A 23,742-nucleotide genomic window follows, 5' to 3' on the forward strand; every position below is an offset into this window, starting at 1 on the left:
GAGTACCTGCTACATCCAGTGTAAGATGAGATAATAATATTTTGTCTACAGAGTGTATCACGATAGCTGTTAACCTTAAATATGTCTGGAACTGTTCAGTTTATCATATAATGCTGTCATCCACTTCTTTGGTGACGAATATTTTTACGGTTTAGGCAATTTTATGCTAACCGTTTCGTCTTCTGCTGGGAGTGATATCATCAGCAACAATATATGTTTAAATTAATATAGGAAGTTTAAGAAAAAACTATTATTATGGCTGCTGACGATAATTTCCTTCAGTAGTATTTAAGATATTAGATAGAAAATTGGGCCTAAAATCATTGATTAAAACCCAGAATTCATACGTCACCAAGAATGCATTGAAATAATATCTTCGACATTTCGCGGCCCTGTCAGCAACTGTATAAATATTAATTTTAATAATCAACAGCCACCGTTGCACCGTTTACCTAGAATTTACCTAGGTTTCAGTTGGGATAACCCAACCTTCTTCAGAATAACAGTAACTATCGTTTGTCCATAGTGGACAGCGCCAAGCTAAAACTACAACTCCATTAATTATCGTCAGACTATAAAACTTACCTGGAACTTCCTCGTCCCCACTTCGCGACCGCGATGCGGCAGCCACGAGTGCTGTACTGGAACTCCAGTTCCAGATAAGTTTTACAGTCTGACGATAATTGATGCATTTGTAGTATTAGCTTGACGATGTCCACCATGGACAAACGGTACTGAAACCTAGGTAAATTCTAGGTAAGCGGTGCAAATGAAGCTGTTGATTAACAAAATTAGCATTGAAATGCGGTTTTCGAGAAATTCTTTTACTTCAAAGGGGCAAATATTTCGCCGTTTGGTTAGTGTAATATTAATCCAGTAATGCCGAAAACTTTAATATCGAATGTATACAATGCTGCCCGTCTACGAGCCAAGTAAACATCTTGCAAACTCAACACTTGAGCTTTTGACCTCATTCACCATCTCCTTCGGCAGCTTCTGACGATGAAGATGACGAAAATCTTCGAAAGCTCGGGTTTGAACGCAAGACGTGTTGTGACTTGACCACTGAGAACATTTTAAGCGTGGGTATCACCTATAGTATACCCAGTCATGTAACAAAGAATGTTTGGTTCACTGATTTTGCACCACTGATGAGGACTCAAATTTATCTGTAAATTTTCCTACGTTCTGGTCCTAAATAGCCGCATCGTCTCCTTTGACTGTTAAAATTGTTTGTTATAAAATTGATGACTGCAGTTTCAGCCTGTAGCCATTTTGAAATGGAACACAGCAAAACATTCGGTCTTCGGAATGTGGTTGGTTGACTGGTTTGGAGATTAAAGGGACTGAACTACAAGCTTGTCATTCCCTTTTCCCCTAGTCACACAGGTCTCGGATTAAAACAATACCCCAAAACTCGAAACGTGTTCAATACTTCGTAAATTCTGACCTGTACTGAGGCACCAAATTTTCGCTGTGTTCGATTTGAAAATGGCTTAAGGCCGAAGTTGCAACGGCGGACTTTTATCAGTTAGTAATTTTTTTAAAACGTTTATTAACGATTCTGTCAACAGTTGCAGTATTTATATTAGGCGATTAGTTTCAAACCTCATTTTCGAGCTTGGTCTGCTGAGGCTGCACTGAAAGCGCATGATCTTACTATGCCACAGTCTTAGCAAAAGGCACGTATGGACTATGGCATTCACTCTGCAGACATTTATAAAGCATGTGTTACCAATTTGATGTTTATTATTAAGTTCAGGCGTTTTCAGTGCAGCCTCGGTAGGCCAAGCAAGAAAATGAACTGTGAGGCTCGAAACTAATCACCTAATATAAATACTGCAACTGTTGACAGAGTCGTTATTAAGCACTTTAAGAAGTTTAGTAAAATCGCCGGCTCCCAGTCAACACAATGGTGGAACTTTTAAAAAAAATACAATTTTCAGAGCTAAAGAGGATGATGATGTCTCTTAAAAATTTCATACTCGTATCTAATTGTGGAATTTTCTATGGGCTTTATTTTGAATATCTCGAGATAGTGTTAGGTTTCTTAAAAATTATCAAGATACTTATGACTTTATTAATTTTAGTAGAAGTCACTAATTATTTTTGACATCTGTTTCAGCAGCAGCAGCAGAGGTACGATTCACTTTATTTATCTTTTTTGTGTTTATTTGCCCCTGTTTCAGTTTCACGGTTTCCCCTCTTTCTCTTAACACTTCTCTTTACCATTACAGTGTCTCTGTGTATATACGGTACAGTTTTTCTCGCCTTCCTTGTCTGTTTTCTGCACTTAGTAAGCGAAAGCACCTGCTCCCGAAACAGAGAAGCGGTGCGTCTTCTTAGAGACTGTTTCTGACCTCCCCAAAACTTGACTTCCAGGCGTGCGAATGGGCACGACGCCTCCTCTGTCATCTTTTGTACATATTTCACTACAGAATTTACTCTCTGCAACTGGTGCGGTGTCTATTAGAGGAGTCTAAATTCTTCGCGCGCAATCTCAATTTTATTTACAATTTTTTCAGAGCACTGGCAATGGAAGGAGAGATGTGATTTGTGTAGCACTTAATAGGTAACTCTTTGCCAACGGTAAGTTAAGAAATATAATGTATAAATTTGGAATAATTGTATGTTCACTTCAGAGCTCTTACAGAGAGAAAATTTCCTTTGATTTTTAAAGAAAAAATGAATGTTATTTGTCACAACCACCTAAAAGACATAGCTTTTTTGGATGTAAAATTGTCCCTGTGGAAGGAACTTGGTAACAATACTAAACACGAACAACACTAACGCACTGCATTGGCTGTTGTGTACGCCAAGAGAACTGCAGATATGTTCATTTACATACCCGCCAATGGAATAAACGTAAACGAAAATACATTGACGTTCGTCCATGTCTTCTAGGTACTTCATCTGTTTGTCAGCCGCTGTATAAATCCAGAAGGGAGAAAGACAAGGTTTAACATCCCGCCGACATCGAGGTCATTAGAGACGGAGCACAAGCTCGGATTGTGTCAAGGATAGGGAAGGAAATCGCCCATGACCTTTCAAAGGAACCATCCCGGCATTCTCCTGGAGCCATTTAGGGAAATTACGGAAAAATCTGCATGGCCGGACGCGGGTTTGAGCCGGCGTCCTCCCGAACGTGGATCTGGTGTATAAATCCAGTTTAATTGGCCTGATAAGGCAACACCGCCATCTTGACCTCATATTTTAAGGAAGAAAAGCCCATTTACGAGATATCAGAAGTCGATCCCTCGCGAAAATTTAGGCCATAACTCTGTCAGTACGCAATTATGACCCCTGGAAGTACAGCCTTTTAAACTTTCGCACGCACCGACTGTAGCCAGTCGCTCCACCCCGCTGTTGCCGCCTAATGCCCGAGCGGGAAATGCTCTGCAGTGAAAGAAGTGAGAGGTTTATGAAATGCTATTTTGACGTTGGTAGCCGGCCGGAGTGGCCGAGCGGTTCTAGGCGCTACAGTCTGGAACCACGCTACCGCTACGGTCGCAGGTTCGAATCCTGCCTCGGGCATGGGTGTGTGTGTGATGTCCTTAGGTTAGTTAGGTTTAAGTAGTTCTAAGTTCTAGGGGACTGATGACCACAGAAGTTAAGTCCCATAGTGCTCAGACCCATTTGAACCTTTTTTTTTTTGACATTGGTAACATGCTTTGTTCGTTACGCCAAAGTGTGCGGTTTATAACCTGTAGCCAGTACCAGAGGTTGCTCTCCTTTGAACATTTTCATGTTGCAGTCCCCAAATTCCGGGTAAATGAATGAAACAAATGACTATATCAATAAAAAAAACAGTGTGCTCTATTCAGTTATTAACATCGCTGTTGCGCGTTATTTTCTTTATAGGGGGCGTGTTTTTTAATTAAGGTCCGTTTCGTTGTAGACACTAGTAGTTCGCGCGCATACCGCAACGAGCGCAGGTGTCGTGTACCAGCATGCCTCGGGAACAACTGTGCTCAGTTTCAACTCTGTAGCTAACCTGTACGGTTCTGTTCTGTGCTTTCAAAATGTTTAAGGCTATCAACTCGCCCGCCGCGAGTGAGATTCGCTCAGTGATACGGTATTTCTCAGCAAGGAACCTGTCTACTGCAGAAATTCATAGACAGATTTGCGAAGTGTACGGTGATACTGTTATGAGTGAAAGTAAAGTGCGTAAGTGGGTGCGAGAATTCAAAGATGGCTGTGACAACGTCCATGATGAGGACCGCTCCGGTCGTCCATCTTTGATTACACACGATTTGGTGGCTTCAGTTGAAGCGAGGATTCGTGAGAACAGGGGCTTCACAATAACAGGTCTCTCAAACGAATTTCCCGACGTGTCGAGATCAGTGCTTTACAACACTGTTTCTCAACACCTAAAGTTTAGGAAACTGTGCTCCCGTTGGGTCCCGAAACTCCTAACAGAGGACCACAAAAACCAAAGATTTGAGTGTGCGATGATGTTCTTGACTCGTTATCACGAAGATGGTGATGGCTTCTTGAGTCAGATCGTAACTGGAGACGAAACATGGGTTTCGCATATCACGCCGGAATCGAAGCAACAGAGCATGGAATGGAGACACACACACTCGCCTGTAAAGAAGAAGGCTGAACAGACTCTGTCCCGGCCCAAAATCATGGCTTCAGTGTTTTGGGATAGGCATGGTATTTTGTTTCTCGACTTCATGCAATGAGGAACCAATATCATCAATGCAGAAGCGTACTGCCAAACCCTGAGAAAGCTATGCAGAGCGATTCTAAACAAAAGACACGGCATGCTGACAAAGGGAATTGTCCTTCTCCATGACAATGCAAGACCTCGCACTGCAGGTCAGACTCACGATTCATTGGACAGTTTTGTCTAGGAAGTTTTAGACCACCCACCCTACAGTCCTGATCTTGCGCCGAGCGATTACCATCCATTCCTCCATCTCAAACAACACTTCAGTGGCAACCGTTACAATGAAGACAACGACGTGAAAATGACAGTGAACTCTTGCTTATTGGAGCAGGTGACAAGTTTTTATGAAGAGGATATTTTAAAATTGGTTGAGAGGTATGATACATGTTTCAACAAACTTGGCAACGATGTCGGAAAATAGAGTGAAGTATGTACTTTCTGAAAATAAATTCACTTTTTTGAAATAACCTTTTGTTGTGTACTTATGTTCAAATGGACCTTACTTAAGAAACATGCCTCATATTTCAAAGCTGGCACTGTTACAGTAAAGTATATTTGCAGCAGATGCACTGTCCTACAACGGGACTGGCATGATTAAATTGTAAAATCTTCAACTTCAGTTCATAATAATTCGTAAGTTCCCTAAGTTAATCCATTTTGATTTTAAAGCATATACACTGATAGGGAAAAAATGCAACACAAGGAAGGAATTGTGCAACGTAAATGAAAGTTGTTTGACGTGTTTCTACATCTGAAACATGATGTCTATTCTAATTTCGCGCCAGCCGTAAAAGAGTGACATTAGCAGCGCCTCTATGAGGATGCAAAACAGGTTTGCTTACCTTTGAGACTGACGTCGCTACCTCCTCTGGTTCGCTGCCTTTCCTCCACAACTACAGCCCACTGAAACAGTCACCAGCAGAGTTCAAGCGCTAATAAAGGCGAAAGGTGGACGCCGCCCATACAATGTCCGCTAACAGGAGTTCGGATCCTTATGATCAGATAGTGAATAGTTGTGTCATAGCGATGTTAATAAATCGAGTACTTTAATGATTCCGATTCTTTTTTTTAATTTCATAGATTCCTTGAGTCATCCAACTGTACAAAAAAATAAAATATTATACAGTTAAGCAGTACTGCACAGTTTAGCAGTAAACCTTAAATGCTACGAGGTGTAATCAAACATTTTCCGGACAACTGGTGCTGCCATCTGGAAAGTAGTAGTAGTATATCTTTGCACCGCTAGGTGGCGAGAGCTGCATATCTGATGAGTCAGTGTGCGGAGTGGCATTCAGCTGGTAGGACGTGTTGCGTATCCACAGTGATTTTCACAATACTCTGTGTTTGGTGTGTGGCCATTTTACGATAGATCCGCGAACAGAAAGGCGCGTGTGTATCAAATTCTCTGCAAAAAGTGCTACAGAGACCCTTGCAATGATTGAACAAGTGTTTGGGGGGACCCAGAGACAAAGCAACAGTCGTCCCAGTGGAAGAACCCAGGCTGTCCAATACCCAAAAAAGCGAGACGGGTGAAGAGCAAAGTGAAGAGCATGAACATCGTTTTCTTTGATACCAAGGGAATTGTGTACCCAACCAAATAGCAAATTACACGTACTACTGTGATGCTTTGCGACAGCTCCGTGGAAACATGAGACGACGACAGCCCAAACTTTGGCGTCAAGGGAACTGGTTGCTGCATCACGACAATGCTCCCTGCCACACATCCTTGCTCTCCAGGACCTTTTTGGCAAAAAACAACATGGCGGTTGTACCCCGCCCACCGTACTTGCCAGATTTGGCATCTTGCGACTTCGTGCTATTCCCAAAACTGAAACTCAAGTTGAAAGGCCGTCGGTTCGACACTCTAGAGAGGATTCGAGAAGCATCGCTGGCGGTGATAAACACCCTCAAAGAACAGGACACCCAGAAAACGTTTGACCAGTGGTAGAAGCGCTGGGACCTGTGTGTACGTGCGGATGGGAACTACTTTGACTCATACTTTATAGACTTTTAATTCCAAAACTGCTCTAAAATTTTATTATCTGCCAATTAGTTTCCAAAAAATTTTCCCTGGTATTGCTGACACCAGGGGTCTATAGACCGCCAAATACATCTCTCTCGCTGGCATGTTCTCTGACTCAAGCTTGCCACACCAGTTCTTCCTCAGCTACCTCCACACTTCAATTACAGCCAGTTACTTGACTCAGTAGGTGTCCTTTCTCACAACAGCTATTTCCAATACCCTAAACTTCACAAATTCATTGTGAAAAAAAAAACCATGCCATGTCTAAGCCAATCCTCTGTAGCTGGGGAAGGTCGGGTATCATAAAGCCATAGTATCCTCTTCTGAGCGAGCTGGCCCACAACTGTTGTAACTGATCCTTGATGTCCTGAATACTGCCAGTGGGATGGAGTTGACGTCCGGTCTGGTCCCACACATGTTTCATCAGTGACAGATCCGGGGCGTTTGGTGGCTACATGAGTATCTGACCATCACAGAGACAAGTGTTATGACTGGAAGAGCACTGTGCTGTTGAAGACTGTCTCCACTATACCATGGCATGAGAAGTAACATCTGAGGACACAGGGTATCTGTAACTTGTTGTTGTGCTGTCAGAGCTCCCTCAGTCAATGTCATACCCGACAAATACCCACACTGTGATGACAGGAGTAACACTGCTCAGCCTCCCCTAAATATTGGAACAACGAGACCTGTCCCCCTCCACCACAATCGATGACGGTGGTCATCTGGAGTCGAGCAGAATGGCAGTTCGTCACTGGACACAATGCAACGCCATTAATCAGCAGTCTATGCTTCTCAGCCACGGTGTTCGTGTGTTGTAGTTCAACAATAGCCTATGAATGGGACGGTAATCGCCGAGTCCGGCTCCTGCTAGACTCTGACCAATGATTCGGGATGACACACTATATTGCAAAAGCTCCATTACTTGTCCTCGGACCACAGACACAGGTGTGAAGGGGATACAATGTGCCTGGTGCACAGTACAACAATCCTCTCTTTCGATGGTCAGATGTGGTCAGCCAGAACCTTGACGACTAGTATGTTGGCTCTCACGTTCGCATGGAGGCAAACATCGTGTCACTGTCACATCTGAATCCCCCACAAATCTGGATATTCAGCCAGGTGGCCAAATGGAGAAACGCAAATGAGGCCAGTTTCAAACTCTGCCAGTTGCTGATAATGCTGTCTCAAACGAGTACGTGACATCTCCGTGTCCTTCACAGTGGTCTCTCAACACCTGATGCCGCTTATGCTTCTTATGCACTGAGATGACACAAGTCCTTGGACAGCTCCTAATAAAGGGTTGGGGCTATTTTTGCCCAGAATTGTGCAGCAACTCAACATGGCATGGACTCAACAAGTCTTTGGAAGTCCCCTTCAGAAATACTGAGCCATGTTGCCTCTACAGCTGTCCATAATTGCGAAAGTGCTGCCGGTTCAGGATTTTGTGCACGAACTCACCTCTTGATTATGTGCCATAAATGTTTGATAGAATTCACGTGGGGCGATCTGGCCAAACCATTTGTCCAGAATGTTTTTCAAACCCATGGTGCACAGTTGTGGCCCAGTGGCATCTCTGGTATGATTTTTTAGTAATTTAATTGAAAGCTTTGTTGCTTTGGTAAAAATAAAATTGGTTCTTTTTGTCGTGACAGAATAAATTGCTATTAATCACACCAGATTTGTCGGAGAACAGCAGCAACATGTGTAATTGATCCAGCTTTAAGAAATTCTATTACCTTTTAGCGGAAAATTCGTGCGGTACTCTCCGACGTTAGAAAAGTCGTGGTGTTCCGTTCGGAGCAGGAGGCGGCTGTCTTTTCTCATTCACGATATCGAAAATTACTAAAAAATGAACAGAATTTTTTTTTTCGGAGGAAGATCGCGCCGAGAAAACAGACAGAAGTTACATGAAAGAAACCTAAGGGACCAACTAATTGGATTTGTACGAACATATAAACGGAACTGAAAGAACTTGGAATAAATACTATAGCGATGTCGTCACGACAGCCTCCTGTTCCGACAGAACACACGCTGGATCGTAAGCTGCATAAATCTTTTAAACAGAAAAGATTATCACAAGTATAATTAATGAAAATAAGGTTGAGAGATTTTCTTTGAAATTAAATAAACTTCAAGGCTTCAAGTATTATATTATGAAACCGAAACTTACATTAACATGGCCACCCATTATGGCGGTGGAGCGAATTTTCATGATACACATTCTCGCTTGTTTGTGGCTACATATATTTTTCAATCACTTAAACTCTTAAATTTACAATAAAATGATTATATCAGTATGGAGCACAATACTTTTGCATCCGACTCGCAACACATTCACAGAAGAGCTAGACAGCGGCGCGGCTCCCTGCAGAAGTAAAAACTGGCAACTGTTATTTTGAAACATAAGGGCATCGTTTTTTTTCTTTTTACTGATCGATAGCAGCGTATAACAGTTTATAGCTATCGTGATATTCTGCGCTTTTCAGGAGCGCGGCAAAGATATCTGGTTACAACATTCATTGGTATATGTTAGAAGTTCGCACATACTGACGCAAATACAGAAAAAAACTTTTACATGTTAAAAATCGCAGTGATAAAGGCTGTAATGTCACACATCACATCGTTCTTTGCGAACATTAAGTTCAAAAATGGCTCTGAGCACTATGCGACTCAACTTCTGAGGTCATCAGTCGCCTAGAACTTAGAACTAATTAAACCTAACTAACCTAAGGACATCACACACATCCATGCCCGAGGCAGGATTCGAACCTGCGACCGTAGCGGGCCACGCGGTTCCAGACTGAAGCGCCTTTAACCGCACGGCCACACCGGCCGGCGAACATTAAGTTCATGAATGGCTGAAAATAATATCCAAGAAGCCGAACATAACCATTTCCAGTCAATGATCGGTTCTTTTCGACCAGAAGATCCAGTCCATTCCCTATAAACACAGCCCACACCCTTATGGAGCCACCACCAGATTGTACAGTGTCTTGCTGACAGCTAAGGTCCATGGTTTTGTAGGGTATGCGCCACACTCGAACCTTGCCATCAGCCCTTACCAACTGAAATCGGGTCTCACCTGACCAGGGCACGATTTTCCAGTCGTCTAGAGTTCAACCAATATCGTCACGACCCAAGGAGAGGCATTGCAGACGATATCGTACTGTTAGCAAATGTACTCCTGTCATCGTCTGTTGCCAGCCCTTTAACTGCCTTAACGGATACTTTCGTCTTACTTCCCACATTTATTTCTGCAGTTATTGCACGCATTGTTGCTTGTCTGTTAGCACTGACACTGAAACGTTCCCTTTGAAAAATTATAAATGACTGTGCTGGTAAACTTCTACGTTATTTGGTTTTCAAACAGCTGAGTAAAACTCAATGTAGTCAAACAGTTTTCTCTTTACTTATTCTGATCATCACTAAACTGACACAATATTTTTAGCGCAACGCAATCTGACTTTCAATAATCCCTACAAAAGAATGGCCCTGACTAACAAGAACCTATACCTTTCACGAATCACTTACCTCACAAAAATCTTCGTTACTCGAACTACTGCAATACAGCGAGCGCCAATACTGCCATAGAAATAAAAGATTCTAACTACTGAAGGCAACCGAGCGAGGTGGCGCAGTGGCTAGCACACTGGACTCGCATTCGGGAGGACGACGGTTCAATCTCGCGTCCGGCCATCCTGATTTAGGTTTTCCGTGATTTCCCTAAATCGCTCCAGGCAAATGCCGGGATGGTTACTTTGAAAGGACACGGCCGGCTTCCTTTCCCGTCCTTCCCTAATACGATGAGACCGATGACCTCGCTGTCTGGTCTCCTCCCCCAAACAATCCAATCCAATCCAATCCTACTAAAGGCACTAACTACTGATAGGCATAGTTAGCAAATCAAAGATTTTGATAGAGAACAAACAATGTATTTACCTTAATAGTGTTCAAAAGTCATCATATATATATATATATATATATATATATATATATATATATATATATATATATATAATTATTTTACATCCAATTAAACAAATTTCCTTTTTCTGACGGACACACGTCCAGATCGTCTTCTCCAGACATCCTCCAATTGCCCAACGCTACGCGCTGTTCACACCCAACTGCCCAACACTACACAAGCGAATAATCCAACAATGAGTCCAACCAGCCATAGACTGCACACAGCGCAGTCAGTGATTTTCATACAGAGCACAGCGTGGCGTTACCAACATACAAACCTAAACAGCCTACTTACACCTCTGCGCAAACGCCGCTGCTCTCGGTCGTTAAGTGAAGGCCATCGGCAACTATGGTGTCCGTGGTGAGAGGTAATCCCTGAAATTTGGTATTCTTAGAACTGTGGATCTCGTAATGCTGAATTCTCTGAACATTTCCGAAATGGACTGTCCCATGTGTCTAACTCAATTGCCATTTCGTGTTCAAAGTCTTAATCTCTGACGTACGGCCGCTATTGTATCGGAAACCTTTCCTCATGAAACATCTGAGTACAAATGACAGATCCGCCAGTTCGCTTGTGCACGAGATATTACCGCCATCTGTCGATGTGCATATCGCTATTCCAAGAGTTTTGTCACCTCATTGTACGAGTATATTGTAGCAGACGTGGTAACAACACTAAACACAAACAAAAATAATGCGTTCTGATGGCCGTTCTATCTGCCAGAGAGAATTTTTACTCTTACCATTTATATACCCGCCGATGGTGTGTAGATGTACACAGTTACGTTGACATCCAACTATGTCTTTTGGGTGCTTCTCTATGTTTGTTTTGTCGGAGAACGAGAGTGGCCCATCTCACTTCCTTGGGACATGACGATACATGTGTTTTCGAGTTACTGCGTGTACACGGCTAACGGGACCCTTGTTTGCGCTCTGCTCGCCGCCCCGTGCAGAGCTGGCCCCAACGCCGACGCCGCCGCTGCCGCCGCCCACCGCCGCCCCCGCCGCCCCCGGCGAGGAGGGACGTGCCATGGTGGCTGCCGTGGCCGTGGACGAGGGCCGGCGCATCAACGTGGCGACGCGCGTCATGAGCAACGGCGTCGAGGTCATCGTGGCCGGCTCCAAGCAGCCGCCGGGCGCCGCCCCCGCGTCGCCCGCGCCGCCCACCACGCTGCCGCCCACCACGCTCTCCGAGCACGTCATCCTCCGCCTGCCTGAGGTCAGTGGACGCCGCTTCAGCTGTTTTTAGGATCATCAGCTCTCTGACTGGTTTGAGGTGCCTGGACCAACCTCTGCATCTCACTGTAACGCTTAGCCCCACTTCCTCAGTTATTTATTGAATACATTATAATACATAAGACAAAAAGAAACGATGCACCTCCCAATGGGACGGAAATCGCTAGATATAATGTACATGTACAGACAAACATATGATTACAGCCGGCTGTTGTGGCCGAGTGGTTCTAGGCGCTTCAGTCCAGAACCGCGCTGCTGCTACGGTCGCAGGTTCAAATCTTGCTTTGGGCATGGATGTGTGTGATGTCCTTAGGTTAGTTAGGTTTAAGTAGCTCTAAGTTCTAGGGGAATGATGACTACAGATGTTAAGTCCCATAGTGCTTAGAGACATTTGATTTGAAATGATTACAATTTCAGAAAAATTGAATGATATATTCATGAGAAAGAGCTTCACAAATTGAGTGTCAACAACACGTCGGTTCAAAATAGTTCAAATGGCTCTATGCACTATGGGACTTAACATCTGAGGTCATCAGTCCCTTAGACTTAGAACTACTTAAACCTAACTGACCTTAGGAAATCACACACATCTATGTCCGAGGCAGGATTCGAACCTGCAATTGTAGCAGCAGCGCGGCTCCGGACTTAAGCGCCTAGAACCGCTCGGCCACAGCGGCCGGCGCGTTGGTTCACCTCTGGTCCTTAAGCAAGCACTTATTCGAGTTGACACTGATCCAAAGAGTTATTGGAAGTCGTCCTGAGAGATCTCGTGCCAAATTTTATCCAACTGGCGCGTTAGATCGTTAAAATCCCAAGCTGGTTGGAGGGCCCTCCCCATCATTCTCCAAACGTTCTCAGTTGGGGAGACAACTGACGATCTTACAGGGTTTGGCAACCACGAAGACGAGCAGTACAAACTCTCGCGTTGTGCGGACGGGCTTTATCTTGCTGAAATGTAAGTACATGATGGCTTGCCGTGATGGGCAACATAATGGGGTACAGGGTATTGTCGACATATCGCTGTGTGCCGGAGATGATAAACCATATGGATTGAAGAGTTCCTAGATAACAGAACGCAGCATGTCATTCTCAATGGAGAGAAGTCTTCCGAAGTAAGAGTGATTTCAGGTGTGTCGGAGGGGAGTGTCGTAGGACCGTTGCTATTCACAATGCACGTAAATGACCTGGTGGATGACATCGGAAGTTCACTGAGGCTTTTAGCAGATGATGCTGTATTATATCGAGAGGTTGTAACAATGGAAAATTGTACTGAAATGCAGGAGGATCTGCAGCGAATTGACGCATGGTGCAGTGAATGGCAATTGAATCTCAATGTAGACAAGTGTAATGTGCTGCGAATACATAGAAAGGTAGATCCCTTATCATTTAGCTAAAAAATAGCAGGTCAGCAACTGGAAGCAGTTAATTCCATAAATTATCTGGGAGTACGCATTAGGAGTGATTTAAAATGGAATGATCATATAAAGTTGATCGTCGGTAAAGCAGATGCCAGACTGAGATTCATTGGAAGAATCCTAAGGAAATGCAATCCGAAAACAAGGGAAGTAGGTTACAGTAAGCTTGTTCGCCCACTGCTTGAATACTGCTCAGTAGTGTGGGATCCGTACCAGACAGGGTTGATAGAAGAGATAGAGAAGATCCAACGGAGAGCAGCGCGCTTTGTTACAGTATCATTTAGTAATCGCGAAAGCGTTACGGAGATGACAGATAAACTCCAGTGGAAGACTCTGCAGGAGAGACGCTCAGTAGCTCGGTACGGGCTTTTGTTGAAGTTTCGAGAACATACCTTCACCGAGGAGTCAAGCAGTATATTGCTCCCTCCTACGTATATCTCGAGAAGAGACCATGAGGATAAAATCAGAGAGATTAGAGCCCACACACAGGCGTACCGCAATCTTTCTTTCCACGAACAATAGGAGACTGGAATAAAAGGGAGAAACGATAGAGGTACTCAAGGTACCCTCCGCCACACACCGTGGGGTGCTTGCGGAGTATGGATGTAGATGTGGATGTAGATTTGGGTCCTGGGAACCTACACCATCACTTCTGGTTGTCAGGCCATATGATGGGCAGCACTTAGGTTGATATCTCACCGCCGTCTGGGGTGTCAGCAGACACGGCTTCGGCAGGGAATCTCATTGACTGGAGCGGAATTGTCTTTAGTGATGAGTCCCGCTTCGAACTGAGCCCCAATTACCTGCGATGACGTGTCTGGAGACGTCCACCCAGTGGTAGGGTACCAACTTGACTGGTCCGCCATATGGCCCGAAACTAGGAGTGATGGTCTGGGGGTGCCATTCTTTTCATTGCAGGATGTGTTTGGTTGTCATCCGTGGCACCGTTACAACACAGTGGTTCGTCAGCTATATTATATGCTCCATTTTGTTGTCCCTTCATGGCGACCCATCCTGAGCTTACATTTCAGCAAGACAATGCGGAACTCTGTACTTCAGTGTGGTTCAAAAAATGGTTCAAATGGCTCTGAGCACTATGGGACTTCACATCTGAGGTCATCAGTCCCCTAGAACTTAGAACTACTTAAACCTAACTAACCTAAGGACATCACACAAACACACACACCTATGCCCGAAGCAGGATTCGAATCTGCGACTGTAGCGGTCGCGCGTTACGAGACTGAAGCGCCTAGAACCGCTCGGTCACTCTAGCGGGCTTCAGTGTGGTGCTCCATCATGCTGAACGATGTAATCCATATCAAGCTGTGGCGTCAATCATTGCGGAGACATGACCAGGTAAATATCTGTTGGAAAATTTCTCTCAGTGAAGAAAAAAGGACCATACAGTTTTTGTAACGACATCGAACAGAACACATTGACTTCCAGTGAGTCAAGCTGACATGCAGATGCACACAAATGCTTTTTGGCACCCTATGTTCAAATGTTATGGTCAGTTCAACCTGCCGCTTACGTGGAAAGTTACGTCGTCGCTAAAAGTGAGGCATACAGGAGATGTTTATTCCTCTGTGGCTTCATTCATTTTTGTACTACGTTTGACGTAGTCTTCCTGCTTCAGTTCCCGTAAAATATAAATGACGTGCAGTTTCATTTTCTGTTTCGTTTCTGCACAGCTCGCTAACCCTTGATTTGTAGCATTTGTAGCTGCCTACAGGCTTCGTACATATATTTCTGTGGACTATCTTTACACGAAAGGCCAATTCTTCGACCGTTTTGGGCGGGTTCACGTAGTCGGCTAGTATTTTTTATTTTGCACAAATGTCGTATTTGGTCAAACTACCGATACTATCTACGTATGTTATTGGCATTTGGAGATGCTTCATTGTATTGCTGATGGAGTCTTCTTTGTATTGTGATGACAGAACCCCAGTTGTTAGTTTCCGATACACACAGTAGCTTCCTGGACGGGATCTACCATTTTCACCTACGAAACGGAACTTTGCACTTGTGCATCACCGCGCTTGTGGCGAGTCCCGATTCACTGCACTTGCGCAACGATCGAAATTCTGAACTCTGAAAATTTCACATTCTCTGTAGGCTTTGAAGGACGAACCGGTGCTGACACTCAGGCAGATTGTACGAATCGGTTAATTATTTTTGCCAATGATTTTAGAAGGGCTGAAATTAATGCTCAGCTAATGCCACCATTTGTATGTGCAGCGTTCGGATTTTACTTACAAATACATGCCACTTCTATGCTTTGAACTTGTACGCATCGTTTCAAAATTTGCACAAAGGTAGGTATATGGATGAAGTCAAAACGAATTCTTTGTCTGTTGTCGAGATACGATGGTTTAAAATCGAACTAAATGTAGCAAGTAAAATTCGTTCTTAGGTGAATTCAATGCGCGGAAATGGTTTAAAGAGAACCAAATAATAAAAAAAGCATTCTAACGACAAAATTGAAATCTCGCTTTCAAAAATCTAGCTTCATTCGGATCTTACGTTCAAAAAACAATTTTTTGTTGCTTTTTAATGGTAGCCTTAACGTACATTTATTTGCATTGCGAAACGTTGCAGAATCTGATGTAATATGGAGATGCTGTGGTAGGAACCACTGTGCTCTTTTATTTCAGTTTCTATTGGTTTCTCTATCTTAAGCTGACTGCAAATAATTAAAGAGAATTTGAATTTATTTACTGGTGGCAGACAGCGAAAACTTGCGTTTACGTTTTGAAGAAGATCATGAGCATACACCAACATCAGAATATTTATTAACCAGAAGAACATCATGAAATTCTGTTAAAAGAAAAGGCGAATGTTTGGATGGTTTGTCTTTAGACCTTACTGGTAAATAAGTAGGTAACAATCAGACAACAAAGAGTACGTTAGATAAGAACGGTGTGACGAGTATACACAACAATACCACACACTGCCGTTTGAACAGTACGGTTACGCATGTTCAGTCGGTGGCCTTGTGCAGTCGTCATTCTGGTATAACGACCATAAAAACGTCCAATCTACAAGAAATGAAACGTCTTTTCGGCTTAGAAGAATTTAAAGTGTTCGTTGATAGAGGCTTTCTCGAGCTATTCAGAACTGAGCGCAGTTTTTTTTTTTTTTTTTCAAAATTTGCTTTCTGCAAAATTGTAATTTTTCAGGAAATGCGAAAGACTGTTTAGGGATTTGTGTATGGATGAAAATGTTGCGAACTTCACATGTAGTGTATTAATTTCTAAGCAGCAGTTAATGCATCCATAAATCGAACAAACAATATGCAAACATATGTTTAAAAAACTATGAAAATATGAAATTGTTTCAAAACTTGCTTTCGGCATAATTTATTGATGTAAATCTTTCTTTCTTATCACCCAATTTCCAAGCAAACACAAAAAAAGTATATTACATACGATTTTTTAGGTATTGCTGATGTAGGATGCAGTAATTACGTTACGACAAACACTTAAATATTTGACGTCAATTCAATCAAAATGTTTTATAGTACAGTGTCTTAATCTGTTTCCCCAATATCTACATTTTCCATCGCTTCGCTTATATTTGCACTATCGGCAGCGCTATTCCCCTTCCGTATGGTTCAAATGGCTCTGAGCACTATGGGACTTAACATCTATGGTCATCAGTCCCCTAGAACTTAGAACTACTTAAACCCAACTAACCTAGGCACATCACACAACACCCAGTCATCACGAGGCAGAGAAAATCCCTGACCCCGCCGGGAATCGAACCCGGGACCCCTTCCGTATATTTTCATGGAATTCCCTGGTCTCACTGGGTGTTTTCATGAATTTCACCAGCTTTACCATATCTCGACTCTTTTTTTTTTTTTACTGACACGATAAACCGTTTTCATTTTTGGAACTCCATCCATGGCGCTGAAGGATTTCTGTCCTTTCTTGAGGATGCCTATTACAGTTAATTCTCCACACTGTCTAGAAGAAACAGAGACTCTGTAAGTTGGAACGCTTTTTCTCGTGAGTAACGTGGGGTTTTGGGCAATGCTGAGAGGAAATATGGACTTTAAATACTGCTAGACTTCTGTTTGAGATTACACGCATACCAGTCATCTTGTAAAACTTACACGCCACCACGTTTCGCAGGGTTTTATGATATTGCTTAGGTTACGTAATTTCTTCTCTCTCTCTGTACATTTTTCCAAGGTTACCGAATACCCGATAAGGAGATTGAATTATAACTGCGCCCCCCATTGGAAAGTAACAGTCAATACTTGTGAAACCTTACACTTTTCATGCAATCTTGATAAAGTGGCTCTTTTATAAGGCACTTCTCTTTCTCCCCCTTTCAACTTCTGTTAGAAGGTTAGAGTATTACTCCGCTATTTTATTTAAAATTACCTTTTAAACAGACTAAGAATACAAACAATACCATTGTCGTCTCAGACAGGCAGTTTTGCAACTGACAACGACCAGACAATAATTCAGATGGATAGAAAACAAAAACCTCGAGACCGTATTTTTACATTCGCAAATGTTACCAACACGATCATTGAAATTGGCATTATGAAAATCAAAAGACTGACCATCCTACAAAAATTAGCTGCAGACAGCGAGTTTTGTAGTGTCAGTTTCGTGGCATAAAGCTAGTATTGGAGTAACGGAGGTTATTTGGTAGCTTCTAATCATGGAAGTAATTAGATTTTGAAACAAAAATTGTCTGAGTGCGAGAAGGACTTGCGCACTGAGGGTTCAGAGCAAACTTAATTGTTGTTGTTGTGGTCTTCAGTCCTGAGACTGGTTTGATGCAGCTCTCCATGCTACTCTATCCTGTGCAAGCTTCTCCATCTCCCAGTACCTATTGCAGCCTACATTCTTCTGAATCTGCTTAGTGTATTCATCATTTGGTCTCCCTCTACGATTTTTACCCTCCACGCTGCCCTCCAATGCTAAATTTGTGATCCCTTGATGCCTCAAAACATGTCCTACCAACCGATCCCTTCTTCTAGTCAAGTTGTGCCACAAACTTCTCATCTCCCCAATCCTATTCAATACCTCCTCATTAGTTCCGTGATCTACCCACCGTATCTTCAGCATTCTTCTGTAGCGCCACATTTCGAAAGCTTCTATTCTCTTCTTGTCCAAACTAGTTATCGTCCATGTTTCACTTCCATACATGGCTACACTCCATACAAACACTTTCAGAAACGACTTCCTGACCCTTAAATCTATACTCAATGTTAACAAATTTCTCTTCTTCAGAAACGCTTTCCTTGCCATTGCCAGTCTACATTTTATATCCTCTCTACTTCGACCATCATCAGTTATTTTACTCCCTAAATAGCAAAACTCCTTTGCTACTTTAAGTGTCTCATTTCCTAATCTAATTACCTCAGCATCACCCGACTTAATTCGACTACATTCCATTATCCTCGTTTTGCTTTTGTTGATGTTCATCTTGTATCCTCCTTCCAAGACACTGTCGATTCCGTTCAACTGCTCTTCCAAGTCCTTTGCGGTCTCTGACAGAATTACAATGTCATCGGCGAACGTCAAAGTTTTTACTTCTTCTCCATGAATTTTAATACCTACTCCGAATTTTTCTTTTGTTTCCTTTACTGCTTGCTCAATATACAGATTGAATAACATCTGGGAGAGGCTACAACCCTGTCTCACTCCTTTCCCAACCACCTTCCCTTTCATGCCCCTCGACTCTTATAACTGCCATCTGGTTTCTGTACAAATTGTATATAGCCTTTCGCTCCCTGTATTTTACCCCTGCCACCTTCAGAATTTGAAAGAGAGTAGTCCAGTTAACATTGTCAAAAGCTTTCTCTAAGTCTACAAAAGCTAGAAACGTAGGTTTGCCTTTTCTTAATCTTTCTTCTAAGATAAGTCGTAAGGTCAGTATTGCCTCACGTGTTCCAACATTTCTATGGAATCCAAACTGATGTTCCCCGAGGTGGGCTTCTACCAGTTTTTCCATTCGTCTGTAAAGAATTCACGTTAGTATTTTGCAGCTGTTACTTATTAAACTGATAGTTCTGTAATTTTCACATCTGTCAACACCTGTTTTCTTTGGGATTGAAATTATTATATTTTTCTTGAAGTCTGAAGGAATTTCGCCTGTCTCATACATCGTGCTCACCAGATGGTAGAGTTTTGTCATGACTGGCTCTCCCAAGGCCATCAGTAGTTCTAATGGAATGTTGTCTACTCCCGGGGCCTTGTTTCGACTCAGGTCTTTCAGTGCTCTGTCAAACTCTTCATGCAGTATCTTATCTCCCATTTCGTCTTCATCTACATCCTCTTCCATTTCCATAATATTGTCCTCAAGTACATCGCCCTTGTATAAACCCTCTATATATTCCTTCCACCTTTCTGCCTTCCATTCTTTGCTTAGAACTGGGTTGCCATCTGAGGTCTTGATATTCATACAAGTGGTTCTCTTCTCTCCAAAGGTCTCTTTAATTTTCCTGTAGGCAGTATCTATCTTACCCCTAGTGAGACTAGCCTCTAAATCCTTACATTTGTCCTCTAGCCATCCCTGCTTAGCCATTTTGCACTTCCTGTCGATCTCATTTTTGAGACGTTTGTATTCCCTTTTGCCTGCTTCATTTACTGTGTTTTTATATTTTCTCCTTTCATCAATTAAATTCAATATTTCTTCTGTTACCCAAGGATTTCTATTAGCCCTCGTCTTTTTACCTACTTGATCGTCTGCTGCCTTCACTACTTCATCCCTCAGAGTTACCCATTCTTCTTCTACTGTATTTCTTTCCCCCCATTCCTGTCAATTGTTCCCTTATACTCTCCCTGAAACTCTCTACAACCTCTGGTTCTTTCAGTTTATCCAGGTCCCATCTCCTTAAATTCCCACCTTTTTGCAGTTTCTTCAGTTTTAATCTACAGGTCATAACCAATAGATTGTGGTCAGAATCCACATCTGCCCCAGGAAATGTCTTACAATTTAAAACCTGGTTCCTAAATCTCTGTCTTACCATTATATAATCTATCTGATACCTTTTAGTATCTCCAGGATTCTTCCAGGTATACAACCTTCTTTTATGATTCTTGAACCAACCTATGATTAAGTTATGCTCTGTGCAAAATTCTACAAGGCGGCTTCCTCTTTCATTCCTTCCCCCCAATCCATATTCACCTACTATGTTTCCTTCTCTCCCTTTTCCTACTGATGAATTCCAGTCACCCATGACTATTACATTTTCGTCTCCCTTCACTACCTGAATAATTTCTTTTATCTTGTCATACATTTCATCTATTACTTCATCATCTGCAGAGATAGTTGGCATATAAACTTGTACTACTGTAGTAGGCATGGGCTTTGTGTCAATCTTGGCCACAATAATGCGTTCACTGTGCTGTTTGTAGTAGCTAACCCGCACTCCTATTTTTTTATTCATTATTAAACCTACTCCTGCATTACCCCTATTTGATTTTGTATTTATAACCCTGTAATCACCTGACCAAAAGTATTGTTCCTCCTGCCACCGAACTTCACTAATTCCCACTATATCTAACTTTAACCTATCCATTTCCCTTTTTAAATTTTCTAATCTACCTGCCCGATTAATGGATCTGACATTCCACACTCCGATCCGTAGAATGCCAGTTTTCTTTCTCCTGATAACGACGTCCTCTTGAGTAGTCCCCGCCCGGAGATCCAAATGGGGGACTATTTACCTCCGGAATATTTTACCCAAGAGGACACCATCATCATTTAATCATACAGTAAAGCTGCATGTTATCGGGAAAAATTACAGCTGTACTTTCCCCTTGCTTTCAGCCGTTCGCAGTACCAGCACAGCAAGGCCGTTTTGGTTAATGTTACAAGGCCAGATCAGTCAATCATCCAGACTGTTGCCCCTGCAACTACTGAAAAGGCTGCTGCCCCTCTTCCGGAACCACATGTTTGTCTGGCCTCTCAACAGATACCCCTCCGTTGTGGTTGCACCTATGGTACGGCTATCTGTATCGCTGAGGCACGCAAGCCTCCCCACCAATGGCAAGGTCCATGGTTCATGGAATAAATATATAATTCATGCATCCTGGGAATCGGAAATCTCAAAGACTTTAACCTGATATACATACACACATGTTACTGGTTGCGAGAACAGCAAGACCGTATGAAATTCTCTACAGTAGTTCCCCAGACTTGTCCGGCCACACAAAAACAAGCGACCCCCCCCCCCCCCCCCCCAGCCCTGAACCTAGGACCTTGCTGTTGTTGGGGAAGCTTAGGTGCAACAACAACGGAGGGGTATCTGTTGAGAGGCCAGACAAACGTGTGGTTCCTGAACCTGAAGAGGGGCAGCAGCCTTTTCAGTCGTTGCAGGGGCAACAGTCTGGATGACTGACTGATCTGGCCTTGTAACACTAACCAAAAAGGCCTTGCTGTGCTGTGCTGGTACTGCGAACGGCTGAAAGCAAGGTGAAACTACAACCGTAATTTTTCCCGAGGGCATGCAGCTTTACTGTATGTCATGAAAAGCTGCACCAAACCAGTCTCTGGACTGAAGACCACAACAACAACATGTATAGGTACAGAAGATTTAAGAAAATATATTTTATTTACTTACTGAAACATGAATACAACTTAAATTTTACGTTTTCATGCAGTAAAGTTCGTCTGTTATGCGTTTGTAGGATGATGAATGCAATGTATGTTCTGACGGCAGAAAGATATGTTACATGCTATATTATTACAAATTAACAATTTTCAGGTTTTACCATTACTTGTAGCGTGAAACAATGCGCGTTTGCAAATTTCATGACTCTGGGTCAATGGGAAGTACACTATAGGTTTTGATGAGTGAGATTTCGAGTATCATCATATGACATAAATGGCCGTATCTTTTGGATAAATTACCTTAGAAGCTTATATTTTTACACCACCAAGAGACCGCAGACATGACATAAATTTGCACTTGAGACACCTACATGTTCCTGAGGATAAGGGTCCTTAACAGTTGGACCGACAAACAGACGTAGAACAAAGCAGCCCTGTAAGGATTCTGTTTTTGCAGATTGAGGTACGCAGCCCTATAAAAACTTCTTTCTGAATAAGAAAGGCGGCTGTCGCAAATAGTATATGCCATAAAAAAAAACCTATTTTGGCCATTTTTGCAGAAGTCGACTTCTGAAAGAAATAAACGGTTCTCAGTTGATCATAACTTTTTTCGCGAAATTCTGCGGACCTGTCCAAATTTTGAACAGAGAACTCGAGAACTACGGGATATCTATCAAGGACTCTGAAAAAAAAAAAAAAAAAAAAAACGCACGTTTCTCGCACTTGTCGCAGGATGACGGCGAGGAAGACGAGGCCGGTCAGCAGGTGGAGCCGACACTGCCTCCGACGGGCGGCGGGGGCGTGTTTGTCACCAAGACATACCTGACGACGTACACATACCTGACGACGCTGCTGGGCGAGGGCGGCTCCACCGTCGTGACGAGCAGCGAGCGCGTCGTCAGCAACGTGGCCACCGAGTACGCGCCGGAGCCACCGCTGCCGGGGCTCGAACCAGGCCACGGCATCACGCTGCATGGCGTCCAGGATGCGCCACTCTCCACGGGCCTGCTCTACACCACATACAGCTACCACCTGCAGGTAAGCCTGCACCAGCCACACTGAGCTAGCTGCTGGATGTGGCTACACGCACAACTCTGTGCTTGACAAGCACACATTCGCAAGCATCCTGTACAAGTATGCTTGACAAGCATGTTTAACAAGCATACATGTGCAAGAATGCTTGTGCATGTATCTCTGACAAGCATGCATGTGCAAACATCTGTAGAAGCAAGCATGCGCAAACACCCTCGCAATCATACATGCGTATTCATGCTTGTTAGGATGCTTGCGCAACTTATCTTTTCTAGCACAATTGACATCCACACACGCGCAACCTCTTGCACAAGCATGCTCACGCACATGTAGGATAAATTTGCGTTAGTAGTGGGTCCGGAAACTGTGTTAACTCTAAAGGGACGTCCACATTATTGGTGCTCACCAGACTTGTGCTCGACAGACTCGTATGTCAGGAGACTTGTCAAACTTGTCTGACTCATGCTCGTGCTGGTTCTGTCTTTGTCCAAACTACCCCAGTTGCTTGCCAGTCTTTGACTCGTGAGGATCCGTATCATACTTGCAGTCACGTACAGTGCAGATGAAGTGGTTGTAGCAAGTGTCAGCTTCCTTGTGATGCGCCTGTTAGCTCAGAAACAAGATAAAAGAAGACGCAAAAAAACTAAGAAAACTCAGGTTGTGGATGACCACAGTTTGTCAGAAGCAGAAGAATATATAGTGAGAGTGATTTGTTGGATGACTTGACGCCAGCGCCAGACTTCCCAGGCTCATTTTTCTTCTGGCGGGCTTTCCTGTAAATGGCTAATAAGCTGGTCATTGTTCTTTCATTT

The 23,742-nt window shown here is 43.1% G+C and overlaps 1 protein-coding gene across 1 annotated transcript in view; it reads left to right on the plus strand.

Moving 5' to 3' along the window:
* LOC124718721 overlaps positions 1-23,742 on the plus strand; it is a 181,759-nt gene that overhangs the window by 11,913 nt on the left and 146,104 nt on the right. Inside the window, exons 2-4 of the mRNA XM_047244339.1 lie at positions 11,621-11,654; positions 11,760-11,886; positions 22,631-22,936. Coding sequence (XP_047100295.1) covers positions 11,621-11,654; positions 11,760-11,886; positions 22,631-22,936 — 467 coding nt within the window. The remainder of the gene's footprint in view (positions 1-11,620; positions 11,655-11,759; positions 11,887-22,630; positions 22,937-23,742) is intronic.

This window comes from Schistocerca piceifrons, chromosome 10, assembly GCF_021461385.2.
Source record: "Schistocerca piceifrons isolate TAMUIC-IGC-003096 chromosome 10, iqSchPice1.1, whole genome shotgun sequence".
In the NCBI taxonomy this organism is placed as follows: domain Eukaryota; kingdom Metazoa; phylum Arthropoda; class Insecta; order Orthoptera; family Acrididae; genus Schistocerca; species Schistocerca piceifrons.